General features: G+C 36.3%; 1 protein-coding gene and 1 long non-coding RNA gene across 3 annotated transcripts in view; both read left to right on the top strand.

The window, feature by feature from the left end:
• Positions 1-7253, top strand: part of LOC115222733 (protein suppressor of hairy wing-like) — a 112031-nt gene extending 104778 nt beyond the window's left edge. For both annotated transcript variants that reach the window (XM_029793032.1, XM_029793033.1), the window contains one exon: positions 3142-7253. In XM_029793032.1, coding sequence (XP_029648892.1) covers positions 3322-6048 — 2727 coding nt within the window. In that variant the 5' untranslated portion in view covers positions 3142-3321 and the 3' untranslated portion in view covers positions 6049-7253. The remainder of the gene's footprint in view (positions 1-3141) is intronic.
• Positions 7254-10049: 2796 nt separating this feature from the next.
• On the top strand, positions 10050-16174 carry LOC118767457. The gene is made up of 2 exons (XR_005003383.1): positions 10050-14492; positions 14526-16174. It is a non-coding gene; the product is annotated as an uncharacterized LOC118767457 (long non-coding RNA).
• The last annotated feature ends 4246 nt before the right edge of the window (positions 16175-20420 follow it).

Consider the following 20420-nt stretch of genomic DNA (forward strand, 5'->3'; position numbering starts at 1 on the left):
GTTCAAGGGCATAGAAAGCTAGTGGGGCGCCGCCTTGTAAATCGCATTCTCATCTGGAATCGATTTTCTTAATTTTTTCAAGACTTATACACGCCCTGATGCCGTTGGTATCTAGATATCAAATTTGAGCACAATCAGATGGAGGGTGCCCGAGATCCTAGAAGACACACAAAACACAGACAGACAGAATGGATTTTATATATAATATATATATATATATATATATATATATAATATATATATATATATATAAAGTTAATCCAAACAAGAAAGCACAAAAAAACACAACAACGCGAGGACGTGGAACAAATATAGTATTATTGGACGCTCAGGAAAGAAGGAGGGTTTAACGTTTCGAGCGGAGCTCTTCGTCGGAAAGGAGAAGGAAAGATCCAGGGAAGGGAAGACATATATATATATATATGGCATTAGGAAGGGCATCCTGGTGGCGTTAAGAAGGGCATCCAGCTGTAGAAACTCTGCCAGATCAGATTGGAGTCTGGTTCACCAGATCTCAGTCAAATCGTCCAACCCATGCTAGCATGGAAAGCGGACGTTAAATGATGATGATATAAAAGAATACAGAAAATAGGACAACAATGCAACAGATGACAACAAAACATCCAGACAGTTGGATGATACAAAAAGGGTCATTCAGAGTTTTCTTTCGTCAGTCGAGTTCCAGATTATCTTTGCAGTTGATGAAAGAAAATTCCGAATGACTTGTCCTTGGTTTTTCATATCCCTTTTTTTTTTATATCATCCAACTGTCTGGATGTTTTGTTGTCACCTGTTGTGTTGTTGTCCCATTTGTTGTATTCTTTTTTGTATACATATAGCAAGTGTACATACAGTTTGGTCCCTCTGTCTGTCTGTCTCTCCTCTCTCTCTCTCTCTCTCTCTCATATATATATATATATATATATATATATTGGCCTGCTCGCTTAGCCAGCAGGGTGGCGTCATTTGAAGGGTAAAACAATGCAAAACGCATTGTGACCAGCGATGTGTAGCAACATCTGATAGCCTGGTCTATCACGGTGATATATATATATATATAATTTAGAAACTTTAAGCTTTGGGTTATTCACCAGATAGGAGAGTAGTACATCTATTTATCTATGGATATATATATATATATATATATATATATATATATATCCATAGATAGATAGATGTACTTACTTTCCTATCTGGTGAATAACCCAAAGCTTAAAGTTTTAACCCAAAATTGATGTCCTGTTGTTGAAAACCACTTCACTTCCCCTTATGCTTATAGCCTTCTTTGGAAAAAAGCATTGTTGTCCCCCACCACACACACGCACACACACATACACACACACACACACGTGCACTGTTGCACCCTTCTTCTATACAACCGTGTTGTTGTTGTCGATGCTGCTGCAACTAACACATGACCAGAAAGGAGTGGTGTTTCCAGTAATAATGTCATGCGCTAAGCCAGCCCTGACATCATCTGGCTTTGCCATCGTCCTGGTACATTTGCTAGAATAATGGGGCATGATTCAAGTGAAATTATTCAACTAATTGCTTGGGACTCTCATCACCTCACCCTCATCCTCACCTCACTTTGACCCCATATCACCTTGCCTCCTGTAATTATCTAAACAGCATAACAACAACAATAACAAATATAACTTCTGTTGTTGACTACATTATCTCTTTTCACATCCTTGTTTCGAATCAGACCAACCAGCCAACCAGCTCTGTGTCCAGCCTGGTAGGTTACCAACAATCCCCTTGTTCAAACACCACACCACCACCTTGTACCTCCAACCCACAATGTCCTAGTTTTTTTCTTTTCTTTTCTTTTTTTTTGTTGAGCTGAGGGGTGAGAGGTCATCTTTAAAACATCTTATTTAGCCAAATTTCTGCTCAAGATTACCCTTTGTCTTCTAGTCTTTGCAACACTTACTTCATCACAGACATACATTCCTTCTCTGTCACTAATTCCTAACCATCACCACCACCACCACCACCACCACCACTAGAAGACACTGATCTTCCCTTCCTTATTCTTCCTCATCCCTATTTTTTTCTAGTTTCTCTAACCTTCACATTTGTTGAAACCAGTGATTCTCAGTTGGGTTCCATATGACTCTTGAGGTTCCATATAAGGCGGCGAGCTGGCTGAAACGTTAGCACGCCGGGCGAAATGCGTAGCCGTATTTCGTCTGTCGTTACGTTCTGAGTTCAAATTCCGCTGAGGTCGACTTTGCCTTTCATCCTTTCGGGGTCGATAAATTAAGTACCAGTTACGCAATGGGATCGATGTAATCGACTTAATCCGTTTGTCTGTCCTTGTTTGTCCCCTCTATGTTTAGCCCCTTGTGGGTAGTAAAGAAACATATAAGGTTTTGTTGTTACGGTCTTTGAGCAATAAAACTGGTTATACATCCACAATACACAAAATATTATAAGACTTTTTTTTAATTAAATTCCCAATAATACTTAACTTTAAAAATATAATAAATGACTCAGAGCGTCCACCTGTGCAAATTAGGAATCAAAAAGGGTCCATAGGGGAAAATGGTTGAGAGCCACTAGACTAAATGGTACCATTGTGTGTGTGTGTGTGTGTGTCCTGACATCACATCATAGTTGTAAAGAAACATCATCGTCATGCAAGGCAGATTGTTTGTTGGTTCCTCTCTCCCAAGAAAAACCATGTTAAGCCATTGATGGTGGGTGTGGGATATTACCTTTCTTGGGAAAAGATGAAGGTCGGCAACAGGAAAGGTATCCAGCTGTAGAAAATCTGCCTTCACAAATTCTGTCTGACCCATGCAGGCATAGAAAAGTGGATGTTAAAATTATGATGATGATGATGATAAAGCATTTCTATTGAAGTCAAAAAATATTTTAGTTTGATTATAAAAGCAAAGAAAAACAGAAAGAAAGAAACCCCCTAATTAATTAGAAGATATATTAAAGATTTAAAACTTTTTTTAATTTTACTTTTTAAGATTTGCTCATTTTTTTTCTTTTCTTTTTGCAGTGTTTGTTAATTTTTCTTCTTTGCTTATTTCTTTATTTTGTTATCATTCATTTATTTATTTGGTTGTTTGTTCTTAGTTTATTTTACTTATTTATTTAAAAATTTTTTTCTATGTTTTGCAGGACTGGTGGAGCGACGCAGCACCTGTCCTATCTCCTCCACTTGTGTGTATGTGTCAACACTTCAGCCGACAGAACAAAAATGTTTACCTGTGAACAACCAGAGCACTTTACCTTAATTAGCTTTGTCATTGTCTTGCCAACTTACTGCTACCACCACGACCCCTTGATCGTCGTGTAACCATGTTAGGGAACATGGGCCAGAGTGGTGGGGAGTATGTGGGTAGCCCAGTCTTCGCTGGCTCGTCCACAGCACTAGTGGCGATGAAATGCCAAGAAACTGAACAGAGATCAGACCTCAGTGCTGGCAGCAGCTGCAACTCACCTAATACCGGTGCCACCATTGAGGTGCACAACAGTAATAACTCTTCTAACACTAGTGCAACTACTGAAGTGCACAATAGCAATAACCTGCAAAAAACAGAACATGAAACTCAACATTATTCCAAAGCCAATTCCCCGAGTCACATTCTAAAACCCAAAATCACCCGCGGACTTTACAGACAACAACCACCTCCAAACCTTGAATATCATCCTGATCTATCGTGGTTTCGACCTTGGAAAGGAAGAAAACTGTTGTTAGAAGGGCAAGATGCCCCTGGGGGCCAAAAGCCACAGTTATTTGACTCCCAGCAGGGGTCGAGCAAAAACCTAAGTCCCAACTATAAATCAAAATCTCCCCTTGCATCCCCGTTGCGTTACCTCCACAGTTTCACTTATTCGGATGTGAGTGATGTGTCTGAAGACAGTGGTGGCGGCACCAGCAGTCGAGAGCCATCGCCTGCCAAGGAACAGGATCTTGAAGACCATCAGAACCAGTGTCTACAGTCACCGTCCAAACTTAAATTGGACGAGTCTGTATCTTCAGAGAAATCCCCCAAAATGCTACGAATCAGCACTTCGGAATGTACAAACGTTGAAACCCGGTCGTCTGACTCCGACAGGTCCCCCAATCGGACAGAGTCGAGTGGCCAGTGGCGGTGTGAGGACGAAGGCAATCGAGGAATCGAGAAACCTTTAGTTCGTCACGGTAGTTACAAAAAGATCCTTCAGGCTCGCTATCTGTCGAGTATTGAAGACGATAGCAGTGTTTGTCAGATGGATCTGAAGGAAGACGACACAAAGGACAACGATGTCTTTATGCCTGCTGAAAATCCTCAAGACGAACCAAACCAAAGCATCTCTTCAACTGCTGATATCAACTCTAACCAAACCTCACTGGCTTCAACTGTTGGCCAGCCACAATCTTCGAACACATCACTAGCCAGCGGACTTCAATGTGAACCCCTCGATCTGTCAAGTCGGACATACGAGACATCCCCCACAAAAGGCCCTCCAATGACAATATCAGAAATTGTCTGCCCCCCTCCACCTGAACCTTTTACTTTATCTCCTTCTTCTTACATCAGGTCACCGCCTTTTTATTCAAAGCATTTGCTGTCACCTCGATCACCTCTTTGTTCTGTACCTGAAGGGGGGCATGTATTCAACTTTAACTTGCCTTCTCCTCTGGAAGGCACCCATTCTGACTCAGAGGTCGCCTCACCTAGTCCCCGTTCTCCAAGTTACCATTTTACATTCCCACCTCGGCCGTCTTTGGTCAGCTCCTTACCCGACTTCAAGCGACACCCCGTTTCCCCAAGGGCCTTCTACCCAAGCAGTCCAATACCTCTCTCACCTTCTCAGCCCCAGTCTGCCGGCGCTGGTAGCCGACACCCTTACAGTCCCATCAGTAATAGTGGGGGGAACGAAGATTCCCGTGAGAGACATGCATTTTCTGATTCGGACGTAACATATCTGTGCCCTGTCTGTGACCAGGCTTTCCCCTCTTATGACAACCTTACCAAACACATGGCCAAGCATCTCCCCACGGAGACAGTGCGTACGGGCGACAACAACAAAGTGCATTACTGCAAAGTGTGTCGCCGTGCTTTCTCCCGTAGCGATATGCTCACCCGACACATGCGCTTGCACACAGGCCTGAAACCTTATGAGTGTCGCATCTGCGGACAGGTGTTTAGCCGCAGCGATCACTTGAACACACACCAGCGGACACATACAGGCGAGAAGCCATACAAGTGTCCGCAGTGTCCGTACGCTGCGTGCCGGCGTGACATGATCACACGACACATGCGTATCCACCTGAAACGGTCGTCAAAGAAGAAATATCCACCATTCCAAAGCAAAGATGAACCGGACACACCGGCATCGAACAACACTCCAACACCCAAGGGATCACTCTCCAGCGGTGACGCCACGGACTCTCCTGACCAATCAGCTCGTGCCTGCTCTGTGTCCAGTGCCGACAGCATCGACTCGGAACAGAACAGCGGAAGCAGTAGCAGCTTGCAACAGCAGAAGCAGCAGGCCTTCGTTGGTGGCTCGTCATCAGAAGGCATTGAAGCTGACCGCAGTAGTAGCAGCAGCGGGCGGCCTCGATTCTGGTCGACGGCCAGTGGTGAGAGTACCGATCTTGAGGAGCATGTTGGTATTAGCAGCGGCGGCAACATAAGCAACACCAGTAGCAGTAACAGCAGCACCAACATCAATACAACCAATACCACTAACAACAACAACAGAAATACAAACAGCCCTCTAGTGGCAGCCGTGTTCATGGAAAGTGGTGAAGGGGTTCTGCCCCCACATCTTAATTATCGAAAGACACGGAACTGGTCTGTCACCAGTCATGAGAGTATAGATTCCGAAGAGATGGCACCTGGCTGTCAGGATGCCTTTGTCGACGAACTGGCCTTCGAGAGTGACCGGCCAGTGGCAGCACCGACGTCATTGTCGTCGTCGTCATCGTCAACGACGACGGCAGTCATCTCCGACGAATCTCTAAAGTCAGAAAGTCCGGCCATTGATACCGAAAGTTTGCAGAAGTTTAGTATTAGCTCCGACAGGAGTTGACATTGTTTGGGCAGAGGTGACCTTGAGGAGAGAGAGGGTGGGGGTGGGTTCACGGTGAGGTGATGCTGAGTTGGGTGTAAATAATGGAAAAGACAAACGTGGAGATGAACTGAAGAACTCGCGGGGGAGACGAAGAAAAAGAAGTAAAAACGTGGGGTTAAATACAAAAAAAATGAATAACAGTTTCTCATTTTCTCCCAAACTTTTCCCTATGACCCCTATTTTTGATGAAAAGTAGGGGAGATGAAAAAAATGAAAAAGAGGTGAAAAAAGAAGGAGAATTAACAGTTTCTCCTAAATAATTAAAAAAAATGTTTAATTTGAGAAAACAATATGTGTATAAGGAGAAAGAAAAACAATAATGATCATAATAATAATTGTAATGATCATAATGATAATGACAATAATGATCATGATAACAATAATAATGATAATTCTGATCATATAATATGATGGTAATGAATGCAATAAGAATGATAGCAATGATCATAATAACGACAGTAATGATCCATGATAATGACTACTGATCATAATAATTAATGATGGTAATGATCATAATACTAATGATGGGGATGATCATAGTAAAAACAATAATGACAGTAATGATCATAATATGAATGCCAGTAATGATTAATCATAGAGACACAGTAATGATCATAGTAATAATGCCAGTAATGATCATCATAATAAAGACAATATTGATCATAATATTAATGCCAGTAATGATCATCATAGTAAAGACAGTTATGATCATAATAATAATAACGGTAATGATCATAATAGCAGTGACTGTAAGGATCATAATAATGATGGTAAGCATTATAATGAGAGTAATAATGATGATGGTAGTGATCATAATAATTAATGACAGTAATGAGCAATGATGATAATGATCATAATAATAATGATTATAATGACAGTAATGATCATAAAAGTAATTACAGTAATGATCTTAACTATGATGACACTAATGATGATAACATCTTTGATGGTAATGATCACTAATAATGTTGATGCCAATGATCATAACACTAAAGACTAATGATCATAATAATAATGAAGGTAATGATCATAATTTTTTTAAAGAAAAAGAAAAAAATCATAATAATAATAATTAAATAAAAAATATAAATAAATAAAAGAAAACAAACGATGTTATCTCCAAGATAAACATTTGATAATAAACAACGCTGATAAAAGATTAAGTAAACTGATTAATGAATGATTGAACAGATTTACAACTAACCCCACCCTCCCTTTCTTTACATACCCTTTCTCTCTCTGTCTCTCACTCTCTCTCTCTCACACACACACACACATAATGTTAAGCATTGAATCAACTGAAAGAAAGCAAATCTTTGCAATATCTTCAAAAGGTTTTTCCATTTCTTTTCATCACTCCACCACCTCTGCTCACCCCTGACCATACACACTCCTCAAAAGTTAATTCTTTACTATTATAATTATTATTATTATTATTATTATTATTAAGGCAGCGAGCTGGCAGAATCGTTAGCACTTCAGGCAAAACGCTTAGTGGTATTTCGTCTGCCGCTCTGTTCTGAGTTCAAATTCTGCCAAGGTCGACTTTGCCTTTCATCCTTTTGGGATCGATTAAATAAGTACCAGTTACACTCTGGGGTCGATGTAATCAACTTACCCCCTCCCTGCAAATTTTAGGCCTTGTGCTTATAGTAGAAAGGATTATTATTATTATTATTATTCTAAAAGAAACCTTTGTTTTGAGTTCAAATCTCACCCTGGTCAACTTTGCCTTTCATACTTTGAGGGTCAATAAAATAAAGACCAGTTTATCACTGGGGTCATTGTAATCGACTAGCCCCATCCTCCCACTAGGCCTTGTACCTATATTTGAAGGGGTTTTTATTATTACTGTTATTATTATTATTATTATTATACGAAATAGATACAAGGTGAGGCAGAGAGAGGGGTGGGTTAATATTACACAGAAGTGGTTGTTTGATGAAAATGAAGAAAACACACTCCCTTCAACCCCCCACCCCCATCGCTCGTACCACCCCTCCCTTCTCCACCCACACCGTTAAATCACAAGAAGACACCGAGGGAAATTTCTAAAACAAATCAATTAATAATAATAATATTATAAATGTAATAGCAAAAAGAAAAAAACAAAAACGACAGAATTGGTCGACTGATTGTTTTTTTTTTAATTTGATAACAGAGAATATTTTTTAGCAATTCAATTATATATATACATATATATATGTCTGTGTATATGTATATATATATATATATATATAATATATATATATATATATACACACATATATACATATATATGTATATATATATATTATATATATAATATATATATACATACATATGTCTATATACATATGTCTATATTCATATGTCTATATATATATATATATACATAAATATATATATGTGTATATATATATATATATGTGTGTGTGTATATATATATAGTTAAGTATGTTTTATACATCTATATATATGTATACACACATATATAAGCTTATATGTATATACATATGTGTGTGTGTTAAACATGTAATATATATATATAGATACACACACACATATATATAAGATTATTTTATATATATGTATGTGTGTGTATATATATATACATATAAGCATGCTTTATACATATATAACATATATGACATACAGACACTACGACATGCATGTCGTTCAACAACAAAACAACATTGTCATCATCGTCATCATCACCATTATTCCTTCATTAACAACAACAAGAAGAACATGAATGCCAGCCAACAAAAATGACATTATCTTTCCTCATCATCATCACCAAGCACCACCACCACCCAACCCCCTTTCCAACAATGACAACCCCCAACATTTATCATCACTAACAACAACAACAACAAGAACATCAGGAAACAATAAATTAAAACAAAAAGGGATTTTTTTTTTTGCAGAAGAAAAGAAAGAAAGAAAGAAAGAATATATTTGATGAAAGAATGGAAGAAAAAAAATAAGAGAGTTGTGTGGGGATGGGGGGAGGGCATTATTTAAAAAAAAACATATTTGAAATATTATTATTATTATTATTATTATTATTATTATTATATAAGAAAAAAGTAGTAATAATTTTATTGAAAACGGTAACCAAAACAACAGCAACAGTAATAATAATAATAATAATAATAATATAATAATAATAATAATAATTGATAACAATAGCAGTAGCAACAACAATGATGACGATGATGATGATGATTATAATAATAATAATAATAATAATAGTAATAATATTTTTAATAAGAAAAAAATGATGACGATGATGATGATGATGATGCTTACCTACCTACATGATGATTCTGTCACCGGAAATGCAAAATAATTGAAATTTTGAAGCAAAAAAAAATCCCCAGAAAAATCGATATTAATAAGGATAACAATTATTATTATTATTATTATTATAATTATTATTATTATTATTGTTGTTGTTGTTTAAACAGAGAAACAATAGCAACAACTACAACAGGATTAATACAGAATTCTGTGTGAGAAGAATTCTAAATAGGGTTTGACCTTTCACCTTTTAACCTCTGTTTTTTTTTTTTTTACTTTTGTGAGTAGGTGTTGTGTGTGTGTGTGTGTGTTGTATGTAGCAAATGTATATCATAAATGTGTATATAGATAGTCTGTATGTAATTTATGTGCGTGTATGTATATTTACAAGAAAAAGGTATATCTAACATGATGATGTGTGCCATAGATATTATGTTCAACATACAAGTGTTATATCTAATGCACGTGTGTATATATATATATATATACACTCACACCCATAGATATATATATATAATATATAAGTGTATAACATACATTACATTACATGCAATATATATATATATATATATATATATCTTGATGAAATTTAATTATGTTGAGTTTCTCTTCCTACAGACCTTTTCCTTTTTTTTTCTTTTCATATAACAACATTCATTTTATATTACTCTGTGTGTGTGTGTGTGTGTGTGTATTCACCTCACTTATTTAAACAATGAAAACATTTTTTCTGTATTTTTTCTTCCTCCTGAAATGATTCCAAAGATTTTTACTAAAAGGCATTTTTTTTTATATAAATTTAATATTTTTACACACACACACACACGCACACACATACACACACATATATGTATTATATATACCTACATGCATTTGTATGCATATGTATGGGAAGTGACTGTGTGTACACATGTCTATGTAAGTGTGTATATATATATATGTGTGTGTATGTTTGTGTGTTTATATATACTATAGAAAAGAAATGTTATTGGGAGATATGCGCATATCTCTGTATTTGTATGTGTGCATGCACGTGTATGTATATGCATATATATATAATGTATGTATGTAAGTAGGCATGTTTGATATGTGTGTGTGTGTGTGTGAGAGAGTATGTAAACACAATAAAGTATATGTATATTAACCAAGATCCTCAGATACACAGCTCATACTCACACACAGACACACATGACACATACTTGTGTGTACACAATTCTTGGTGACTTGTGTAGACTCTTGGATATTTCTAAGAAACCGGTGTTGAAATAGAGAAACCAAATGGAGGAACCTTCATTTTTTAAATTATTTTTTTCCTTATTCCATGTGGAATATGTAAATAGTTTTTTTTTTTACTTTATTTTACTTTTTTAAATTTTTTTTTATTTTCTCTAAGTGTTATTTGTGCATCTGAGACAAGCTGAAGTTGAGTGTCACTTGAGTGAGTGAAGCTGTTGTAGAGTGTGATGTGTCAAAGAACAGGATTATTTGAAAAAGACACTTTTGGAGTGTTGTTTGTTTTTCTTTGTGAAACAAAGACCGGGTCTTGTCTGATGATGAAGATTTTGGCCTGTCATGAATGGAATATGAAAACTCCAAATAATCTTTATTGAGTGCAACATTGGACTTTAAAAAAACTTCTTTTTTTTTGTTTTTGTTTTTGGGGTGGGGTGGAGGTTGAGAAACAAGGCTGAGTCTTGTTTGGTGAAGATTTTGGTCTGTCTTGAATGATGGAATATGAAGTAAAATATCTTTTTTTTAAGTGCAACATTGGCCATGAAGAATTGGCATTGTCCTGATAATTAGGCTCTCTCTCTCTTTCTCTTTCTCTGTCAGTCTGTCTCTCTCCCTCTCAGTGCAACCTCTTTTCTAATTTGGTCATCAAAAACTGGACCTATGTAACAAGGTTCTATCACTTATCTCTGGAATAGGGACCTGATATGTAATGTGACAAGCTCCCATGTTGCATGCACCCTTTCGAAATACAGATAGAAATGTAACAAAACCCTGTCACATCCTTCTGAAATAGTGATATATATAACAAAGCCCTGTGTTACTCATCTGAAATAAACAATAAACATGTAACTCGGCCCTGTTACAGTTCTGTGAAATAATTATAAGATGTAACTTGAGCCCTGTTACACTCTTCAGTAATGGTGATAAATTTTTGCAAGTTCTTGTTACACTCCTTTTGAAATAAGGATAAATTTGTAACAGGACCTGTCAAGCTCTTGTTACATTAATATGTAACAAGATCCTGTCACACCTGAATCAGTATGTAACAATGTGATGTCACATCCCTCTGAAATTGTGATCACCATATATCAACATGCTGTCCTACTCCTCCAAAATAGTGATTATTATGTAACAAGGTGCTGTGACATCTGGCTGGTATTATGATCCATATGTAACAAAGTGCTGTCACATCATTGTGTAACATAGTCCTGTCACACTTCTTTTTTTTTTAAATAATAATTTTAAAAAATGTCACCCCTGCCTTCAGTGGTTACAGATATGTAACAACACTGTGACACCCTCATTGAAATGATAACCCTAACCCTCATTAAAAAAAAATAATGATAACTATGTAACAAGATCCTGTTACAACCTCCACCCACCACCCCTACTGCAATGGTGACCAATACACAAGAGAATTCATGTCGCGGTACAATAAAAAAAAAACTCTTAAACCCTCCTAAAAAAACCAAAATTTTACATATCTTTTGTGATATTTATTTTTGCTGTTGTTCGTTTTTATTTCTTATTAACCTGTATTTTGGTATCTTTTTTCTCTTTTTAAACCTTTCTCTTTGTCTTTGGAATAATGATATTTTTACCTGAGATTCTCTGATGTTCGTTTATTACAACACTGCAATGAGCTTTTTTATATGTCGTGTCATTTTCTTGCCAAATTTAGTTTCCATCAGTTCAACCTATGATATGTTCACCTTTTCCAATGCGTTCACCTTCTTTGATCACTCCATCCTTTACCTGTTCACTATTTTTCAGCCTGTTCACTTCACCCTTTTTACCTGTTCACTTTTTTACACATTCATCTTCTTTGTTCACTTCACCTGTTCACCTTCTTCGTTCACTTCGCCCATTCACCTTTGATCACTTCACCTTTTTTCCTGTTCACCTTCTTTATTCACTTCACCCATTCACCTTTGATCACTTCACCTTTTTTCCTGTTCACCTTCTTTATTCACTTCACCCATTCACCTTCTTTGATCACTTGATCTTTTAATCTGTTCACTTTCTTCAACCACTTCACCTTTTGATCTGTTCACCTTTATCAATCAGTTTCACCTTTTACCTGTTCACTTTCAACACTCAGTTTTCCTTTAATCAGTCAACCTTCCATGATTAGTGCACCTGTGATCCGTTCACTTGATTCAATCAGTTCACTTTTCTTCCTTGAACAAGCTTGGGGGACAAACCCTCAGCCTTCGACAGGTTTACGCCACTTCTGTTGTCTTTAACAACCTGGCCCCGCTTTTTACCCCTGTTTCCCTTGTGGGAACCTGCCTGGACAGTTTCACCTCTGGTTTTTGTACACCACCCCAAACCCCCTACCCCTTCCTGCCCTGCATTGTACAGCTTCTCTAGTCAACTCAGACTGAACCCTTCCAGCCATGACACTTACCAAATAAAACCTTTTGATTGATTCGTGAATATTCTCGAATAAACCAGAATGCAGTCTGAGACTGAATCCAATTGGTTATCCTCCCCATCCCCTCCTACCAGATCCACCTCTCATCTTCTCACTTTGTATCTTATTGGTTCCCCCAGATACACCTCTCTCTCTCTCTCTCCCCACACACCCACATTCCATTTATCTTGCTAGAAGACTATTGGTAATCACTCAAAATTCCAACATTGGTGACCCTGCCCTGTACCTCCATACTACCCCACTCCCCACCCCCACAGGTATTTCAGTTAAACAACCAGTTCTTTAATATATCCATCTTTCCGTCACCACACACACACAGATACACACACACACGCATGCACACACAGACATATTTACAATGTTTCTCAAAGACATCTAAATATTTGGCCAGCTTCCACTTCGACTCCCATCCTCCTCATCATTATCGGCATTGTCATCATAACCATCATCATCATCATCATCATCATAATCATCAAGATCATCATCTGTGTTTTCGTTTTCCTTTTTCTTCCCCCCCATGCTGGCATGGGTCAGACAGTCAGTCCTGCAGGACCTTGCCACAAGCAGGGTGAATTTTATCCTACCCCTGTTCCAGGACAGGTGTGCCTGCGGCAGGACTGTGGAGTCACCCTTCTTCTTCCTTCTCACCTCAGACTTTGTGTTTTGTTTTTGTTTTTTTTGTCTTTTTGTTTCCTTTTTTTAGAGAGTTAGTGTTGACACTCTTCATATTTTGTAACTCCATACTCTCTTTCTCTTGACACCATCACCACCACCACCGCCGCTGCCGCCATCTACATCAGTCATTAAACATATTTTCCTCCATCACCACACTCGATTATTCCCCCTCCCCACCACACACACACAACCCCCACTACCTGTACTGATACTTGAACATTCTGCCTCCCTCACTGCCTCTTTCTCTCTTCCAATCTTCATTGTACATGATGAAAGCAACAGAAGACATATACCTTGAAACAATGTTTATCCCTCTTCACACACTCACTCTCTCTTTCTCTCCCTTTCTCTCTCTCTCTCTCCATATATATATATATATATATAACATGAGGGAGTTGTTTATAAGATATTTAGTAATGTTATCTTACACATGTTTCATTAACAATGAATATTTATTACATAATCAACATGCATTGTCAAATCTCCAGAGAGATGTAACCTTTATATGTAACATTACTGGATTATTTGACATAAGTTACTAACCTGGGTATAGCAACTATATACATATTCATATGGATATATATATATATATATATATATATATATAAAATTAGTTTGAAATTTAAATAATTTACATATAGACCTGTTTCTCTCCTGTGGAAGTCCTTCAGGCGTCATTTGTTATGGAAGATGGGGGAAGATGTGCCCTGTGATCAGAGTGGAAGGAACCTGTGAAAGAGTGAGGAACAATAAAGAATAAGAAGTTGTGGAAGTTGATCCACAAAGGATGCCTGAACTTCTTCAGGAAGGAAATTACAAAGGGTTGCTTGCATGTGTTGATGTGGTGTGCCAAGTAGCGAGACTTTGGTGGCTTGAAGGAGAGACCCGTCCAACTTGTGGGAAAAGCGTGGAAGAAAACATTATGAATGTGATGATGATGATAATGATTGTGGTGGTGATGATGATGATGTAATCAACTAAAGCGCCATTAGATTTTGAGGGAAGAAAAACAATTTTCTAGATATTTCTATATTTCTATACTTTAATCTCTATATGACTTGAACAGACACACACACATACACACTCTCTATACACATAAACACACAGTTGTATATCCCAATTGTAAATAATTCTAGGACTAATATTGAGTTAGTCCTACTTAATCTAAAGCCACCTAATCTTGATAAAACACCTGCTGGAATATATTTAAAAATATATATATATATTATATATGATATAAAAAGTAAACAATTTTTATCCTACATCTGTCACCAATAGCAACTAACTTTTATCAACTACATCATATTAAATATTTTTGGACTCTTCCATATGGCTTTTTTTTCCTTCTTGACCTGTTCCATACCATTTCTTATACACCCCCTTTGTTTCTTTGGACTCTTCCACACAGCATCTTGTAATAATAATTGCTTCCTTTTATGGACTAATCCATACAGTTTCCTGTATAACTTGCATAACCTTTTATTTTTTTCACATGGACTTTTCCATCTAGTTTCTTGTATGACTCTTCCTTTAATGGACTATTCTATTTAGCTTCTTGTATAACACTTCCTTTAATGGACTGTTCCATATAGCTTCTTGTACAGTACTTCCTTTAACAGACTGTTCCATATAACTTCTTGTTTAACACTTCACTTAATGGACTGCTCCATATCCATACAGATTCTTGAATTACCTTTTCTTCCTTGGAATGATCCACACAGTTGTTGTAATAACCATTCCTTATAATGGACTGTTCCATGCAACTTGTCATAATCCCCTTTTCACATAATGGACTGTTCCATAAGTAAATGTGATGTTCAATGCCCCCCTAACACACACATACACACACACATAGTCTTTGAGATTTCAATAACCAATCAGTCTTAATAGAGCCATAATACAAGGTATGATGTGTCACTGTGGATGGTCACCTATCATCCTCTCCAGATCCTTGGGAGGATTATGTGAACTAACAAAACTTCATCAACGTGAACATCAATTAAAAAACTTTACTTCTTTCTTTAACGAACCAAAATGGGAGACCTCTATGAAGTCTCTTGGCCTGCTAGAAATAGTAGCCAAATCTTCAAATTACATCCCAACTTCTTAAAAAAAAACTCAAAATATAAAAAAAAAAAACAGAAGGGCACATAGGATAATGTAGTCCTAGATAGACTATGCCTGAAAATGATATTTTCTCATTCTTTCTTAGTCATAAGGAAGAGATCCTAGCTGGGCTGTTCTTAATTCTTGGTGTTTCACCTCCTACCCCCACTACCTCCCACTTTTGCCTATCACTATAAGTGCCACCATGGCCCTATTGCTCGTCTTTTTATATGGCACTCTGAGGTGCCATGATGTTGCTTTCTATATAGAATTACAACCTCCCTTCCATCTTATCCTACTCTTTGCTGCCATTTTCTAAGAATACATGGTATTAACTAGTAATAAAAATTATAAAAACAAAAAAAACGAAGGGTATTGAAAGAAATTGTTTTGTGTCAGTACCAAGATATAGTTGGTTGTCTTAGAAATTGCATTCACAGTCACATTATGTCTGAAATAGCAACAATTAAAAAAAATTCTTACAAACTTTTGACATATTCTTGCCTTAGTGTTACAGTAGAAGCTCAGCAGAATTTGGTTCCACACACACACACACACACACATATATATATATAATGATGATGATGATATATAAAGAAAAAATGAATATGAATGGAGATAATTGTTCATTTATGTTACATATGTTTCCAGAGAATGGTCATTTATTTGCTTATTAACATATTACGTAATAAAATAACACAACCAGACCGTTTCTTCAAAGACACATACAAACACACGTTCATTAACTGAGGCATGAAGTCAGGTTATGCCAGCTATTGGTACCATGTAACTCAATATTTTGTTCATTTTGAGCAACTAAAATCATTACCCCTCCCCACTTCTTCACCCAGAATACCTGGTGATTATAACTGAAATTGATCAAAGGCCAAAGAATTTCTTGCAAAGAAACCAACAGCCAACCATTCCTGGAGAGTAGACTGGCGCCAACAGTTTAGCTCCTCTTTGAAAACATTTATTACCCTTAACCTAAATCCTCCTTACACTAGATTTTGGAGGTAATGGGGAAAATAATAACCATTATTGTTTCTAATTTTCATACTTTTGAGAGGAGGGGCAAGTTGATTGCATTAGCCTCAGTATTTGACTGGTACTTTATTTATTTCGTTGACCCCAGAGAAATGAAAGATAAAGGTGACATTGGTGGAATTTGAACACAGAAGGTAATGAGTTGCAAGAAACGCTTGTAAGCATTTTCCCCCTATGTTCTAACAGCTCTGTTAAAATAATAATAATAATAATAATAATTGTTTTAAATTTTGGCTCAAGGCCAGCAATTTTCAGAGAAAAGGGTTAGTTGATGTTATGGACCCTAGTATATGTTTGGTACTTTATTCCAGAAGGATGAAAAGCAAAGTTGACCATGTTAGGTTTTTTAAATACTTTTAGTAGTAATAATAATAATAATAATAATAATAATAGAAAATTAATAGCAGTTGTGACCAAATGATTTCATTGGTTCCTTCACCATATTTGCAGAACTCCTTAATATACCTTTGCACTTTTCTAACTGGAACTGTCTCCAAATAACATAGATACAACTGTTTCCCCACCCCTACTGCCATAAACCAATTGCCAACTCTCTAACTCTCCCTAACTCTCTACACTACTTGGCCATCCCCCCACCCTCACCCTCCAGTGGCCTTCCTCTTGCTACTCCATGCTTTTTTTTTGGCAACTACATTCTTCACTGACCTTTCAGCAGATTTGAAAAAAAACCCATTTTATTTTGGTTTTTGTAAGTGAAAGTAGGTGGGGGTTTAAACCAGGGAAAAAAAAACTAATAATGATAACATTAATAGTTCTTATATATATATATATATGTGGGAAACAGAAATTGTGCATAAGCTGGTTATTATTATCTATTTAGGATGAATCCTTTTGAATTGTGATGAATAGTTGATAATATTAAACAGGATATAACTATTTTGATCGTGTTTGGGACCCATTAATCTTGATGATATTAACCATTTGATAACATTATCCACATTTGTTATAAGTGGCTTCCATTGTATACATGTGAATATAAATACATATATATATGTGTATATATATACACACACACATATGTACATTGTATATAGGTACATGTTTGGTTATGTGGTAAGAAGCTTGCTTCCCAACCACATGGTTCCGAGTTCAGTCCCACTGCGTGGCACCTTGGGCAAGTATCTTCTACTATAGCCCAAAGCCTTGTGAGTGGATTTGGTAGAGAGAGACCGAACAAAGTCTGTATATATATATATATATATACCTGTGTGTGTGTTTGTCCCCCACCTACTGCTTCACAACCAGTATTGGTTTGTTTACATCTCCATAACTTAGAAGTTCGGCAAAAGATATCAATAGAATAAGTTCTAGGCTTTAAAAAAAATAAGTAAAGGGGTCAATTTGTTTGACTAAAACCCTTCAAGGCAGTGTCCGGTGACCAAAACAAGTTAAAAGGTATCTCTGTGTGCGTGTATATATATATACATACGCACAGATTATATACGTGTGTGTGTATATATATATATACAAGGTGTGGCATAAAAACCTCCAATATTTTACATGTCTTAGAATGGTGAATCTGGAAGGTTTTTTTGCCTAATCGCTGTATATGTGTTGTTATATTTGTGTGTGTGTGTGTGTATATTATATCTCTATGTAAGTAACTGTTTATACATCATAAAATTATACATAAGTACAGGTATAGAAGTGTGCTTAAAAAGTTCACTTTTAAGTCCTATGGTTCCAAGTTCAATCCCAATGTGCTGCACCTTTGGTGAATGTGCTTTGACTCTGGCACTCAGCTGACCCAAGTCATGTGAGTGGAACTGGGCCAGACAGAATCTCTGGGAAAGTCCCATTGAATAGGTGGAGTTCTTGGTATTTTGTAGTTCCTTGTTTTTCTTGCTTTTCATTTCCACCAATCACAGAATTACAGGAACATTATTTTTGCTGCCGTTCTTTGTCTGACTCAGTCCCAACCTCACAATTTTTAAATATTCATTTTCTGTGTGTGTGTATGAATATATGTATATGTATCTGTATAATTATATGTATACATTTGCATATACAAATCTATGTATATGTCTGTGTATATATGTGTGTATACAGGTATGTATAAGTGTCTGTGCATACATATGTATGTATGTATGTATTTGCCATGATAGATCGTTAGCTCCTACACGCACTTTTTTCTCTCCTTGTTTTTTTCTGTGTATCTTTCTGTCGAAGAGCGTAGGCTCGAAACGTAAAAGACTATTTCGATTTCTATTCCTGAGCGCCATACTAATACATTTGTTTGTATGTACTCCACCTGCCTTCGTCTTTTGTTTATTTTCATAAACTTTCCCGTTATATATATATATATATATATATATATATATATATATATATGTGTGTGTGTGTTTGTATGTATCTGTGGATGTATGTATAAGATGTATAGCAGAGCCAGTGGAGATACAGACAAAATACCTTGTGGTATTTTCGATCACATTTTAAGTTCAAATCCCACCTAAGTCTCCTTTGCCTTTTCATCTTTCTGAGGTCGACAAATCAAAGCATATACATACCATGACTTATATTTTTGTATGATTTCAGCCTCAGTGTTTTGTGTGGAACTGTTACAATATAAAAGTAAACAAAACGTACTTTATATAGAAAATAGAGTACATATAAATAACGTACTCTATTTTCTTTTTTTAAAGATAATGTATCAGGGATATGTGTTGAAAGAAGAATATTATTTCTTAATTCTTTCTCTCTCTCTCTCTCTACACGCATATATATATATATATATAATGATTTCAAAGAAGCTATAGGATGTGGCACTGCTTCTTACAGCAGAAACAACTGTTAGCTAATGAAGTTGAGTATTTAACTCGTTCCCTTGTCATTCATTACTGTATGTGTGTGTGTGTGTGTGTGTATATATATATATATATATATAATGTTATGTATGTATGTCTGTGTCTTGTTTTCTTTATTCTCCATTCAATGTCGTGTGTTTTAGTCCTTTTTTTTTATCAACCCACCTGAACCTCCCAATACTAAATGCTACATCAGTCTTTGTGTGTGTAATGTGCTTGTATAAATATGTGCACGCACACACATATAAATATATATGTATATATACATTCACTATTTTATCTAAATGTATAAAATATATTTCATAAATATATATATGTGAGTATATATGAAAATATGTATAAATATCTATATGTATGTGTGTGTAAATAAAAGTGAGTGTGTTATAAAATTAAAATTTTAATTATTAAAATTATTTTTAAGAATAGAATTCTTCAGCAAAATCACCTTCCGGTGTGCAAGATAAGATATTAATCCAGTTGAACAACATTAACATAATATATGCTAATGTATGTATGTGTGTGTGTGTGTGTTCAGGGAAGGGTGTCAGTGAAATAAATACCTCTGTTAATACTGGTTTCAGTTCAGTAGGCAAAACAACCCCTGTCTTCACCACATTAACACTTCTCTCTCTTGCAAGCTCTTCTTCATATCCTAACTAAAACACACACACACACACACACACACACACACCTCCCTCTAACTATAATCAATGGGAAGTCCT

The sequence above is a fragment of the Octopus sinensis genome, linkage group LG21, assembly GCF_006345805.1.
Source record: "Octopus sinensis linkage group LG21, ASM634580v1, whole genome shotgun sequence".
In the NCBI taxonomy this organism is placed as follows: domain Eukaryota; kingdom Metazoa; phylum Mollusca; class Cephalopoda; order Octopoda; family Octopodidae; genus Octopus; species Octopus sinensis.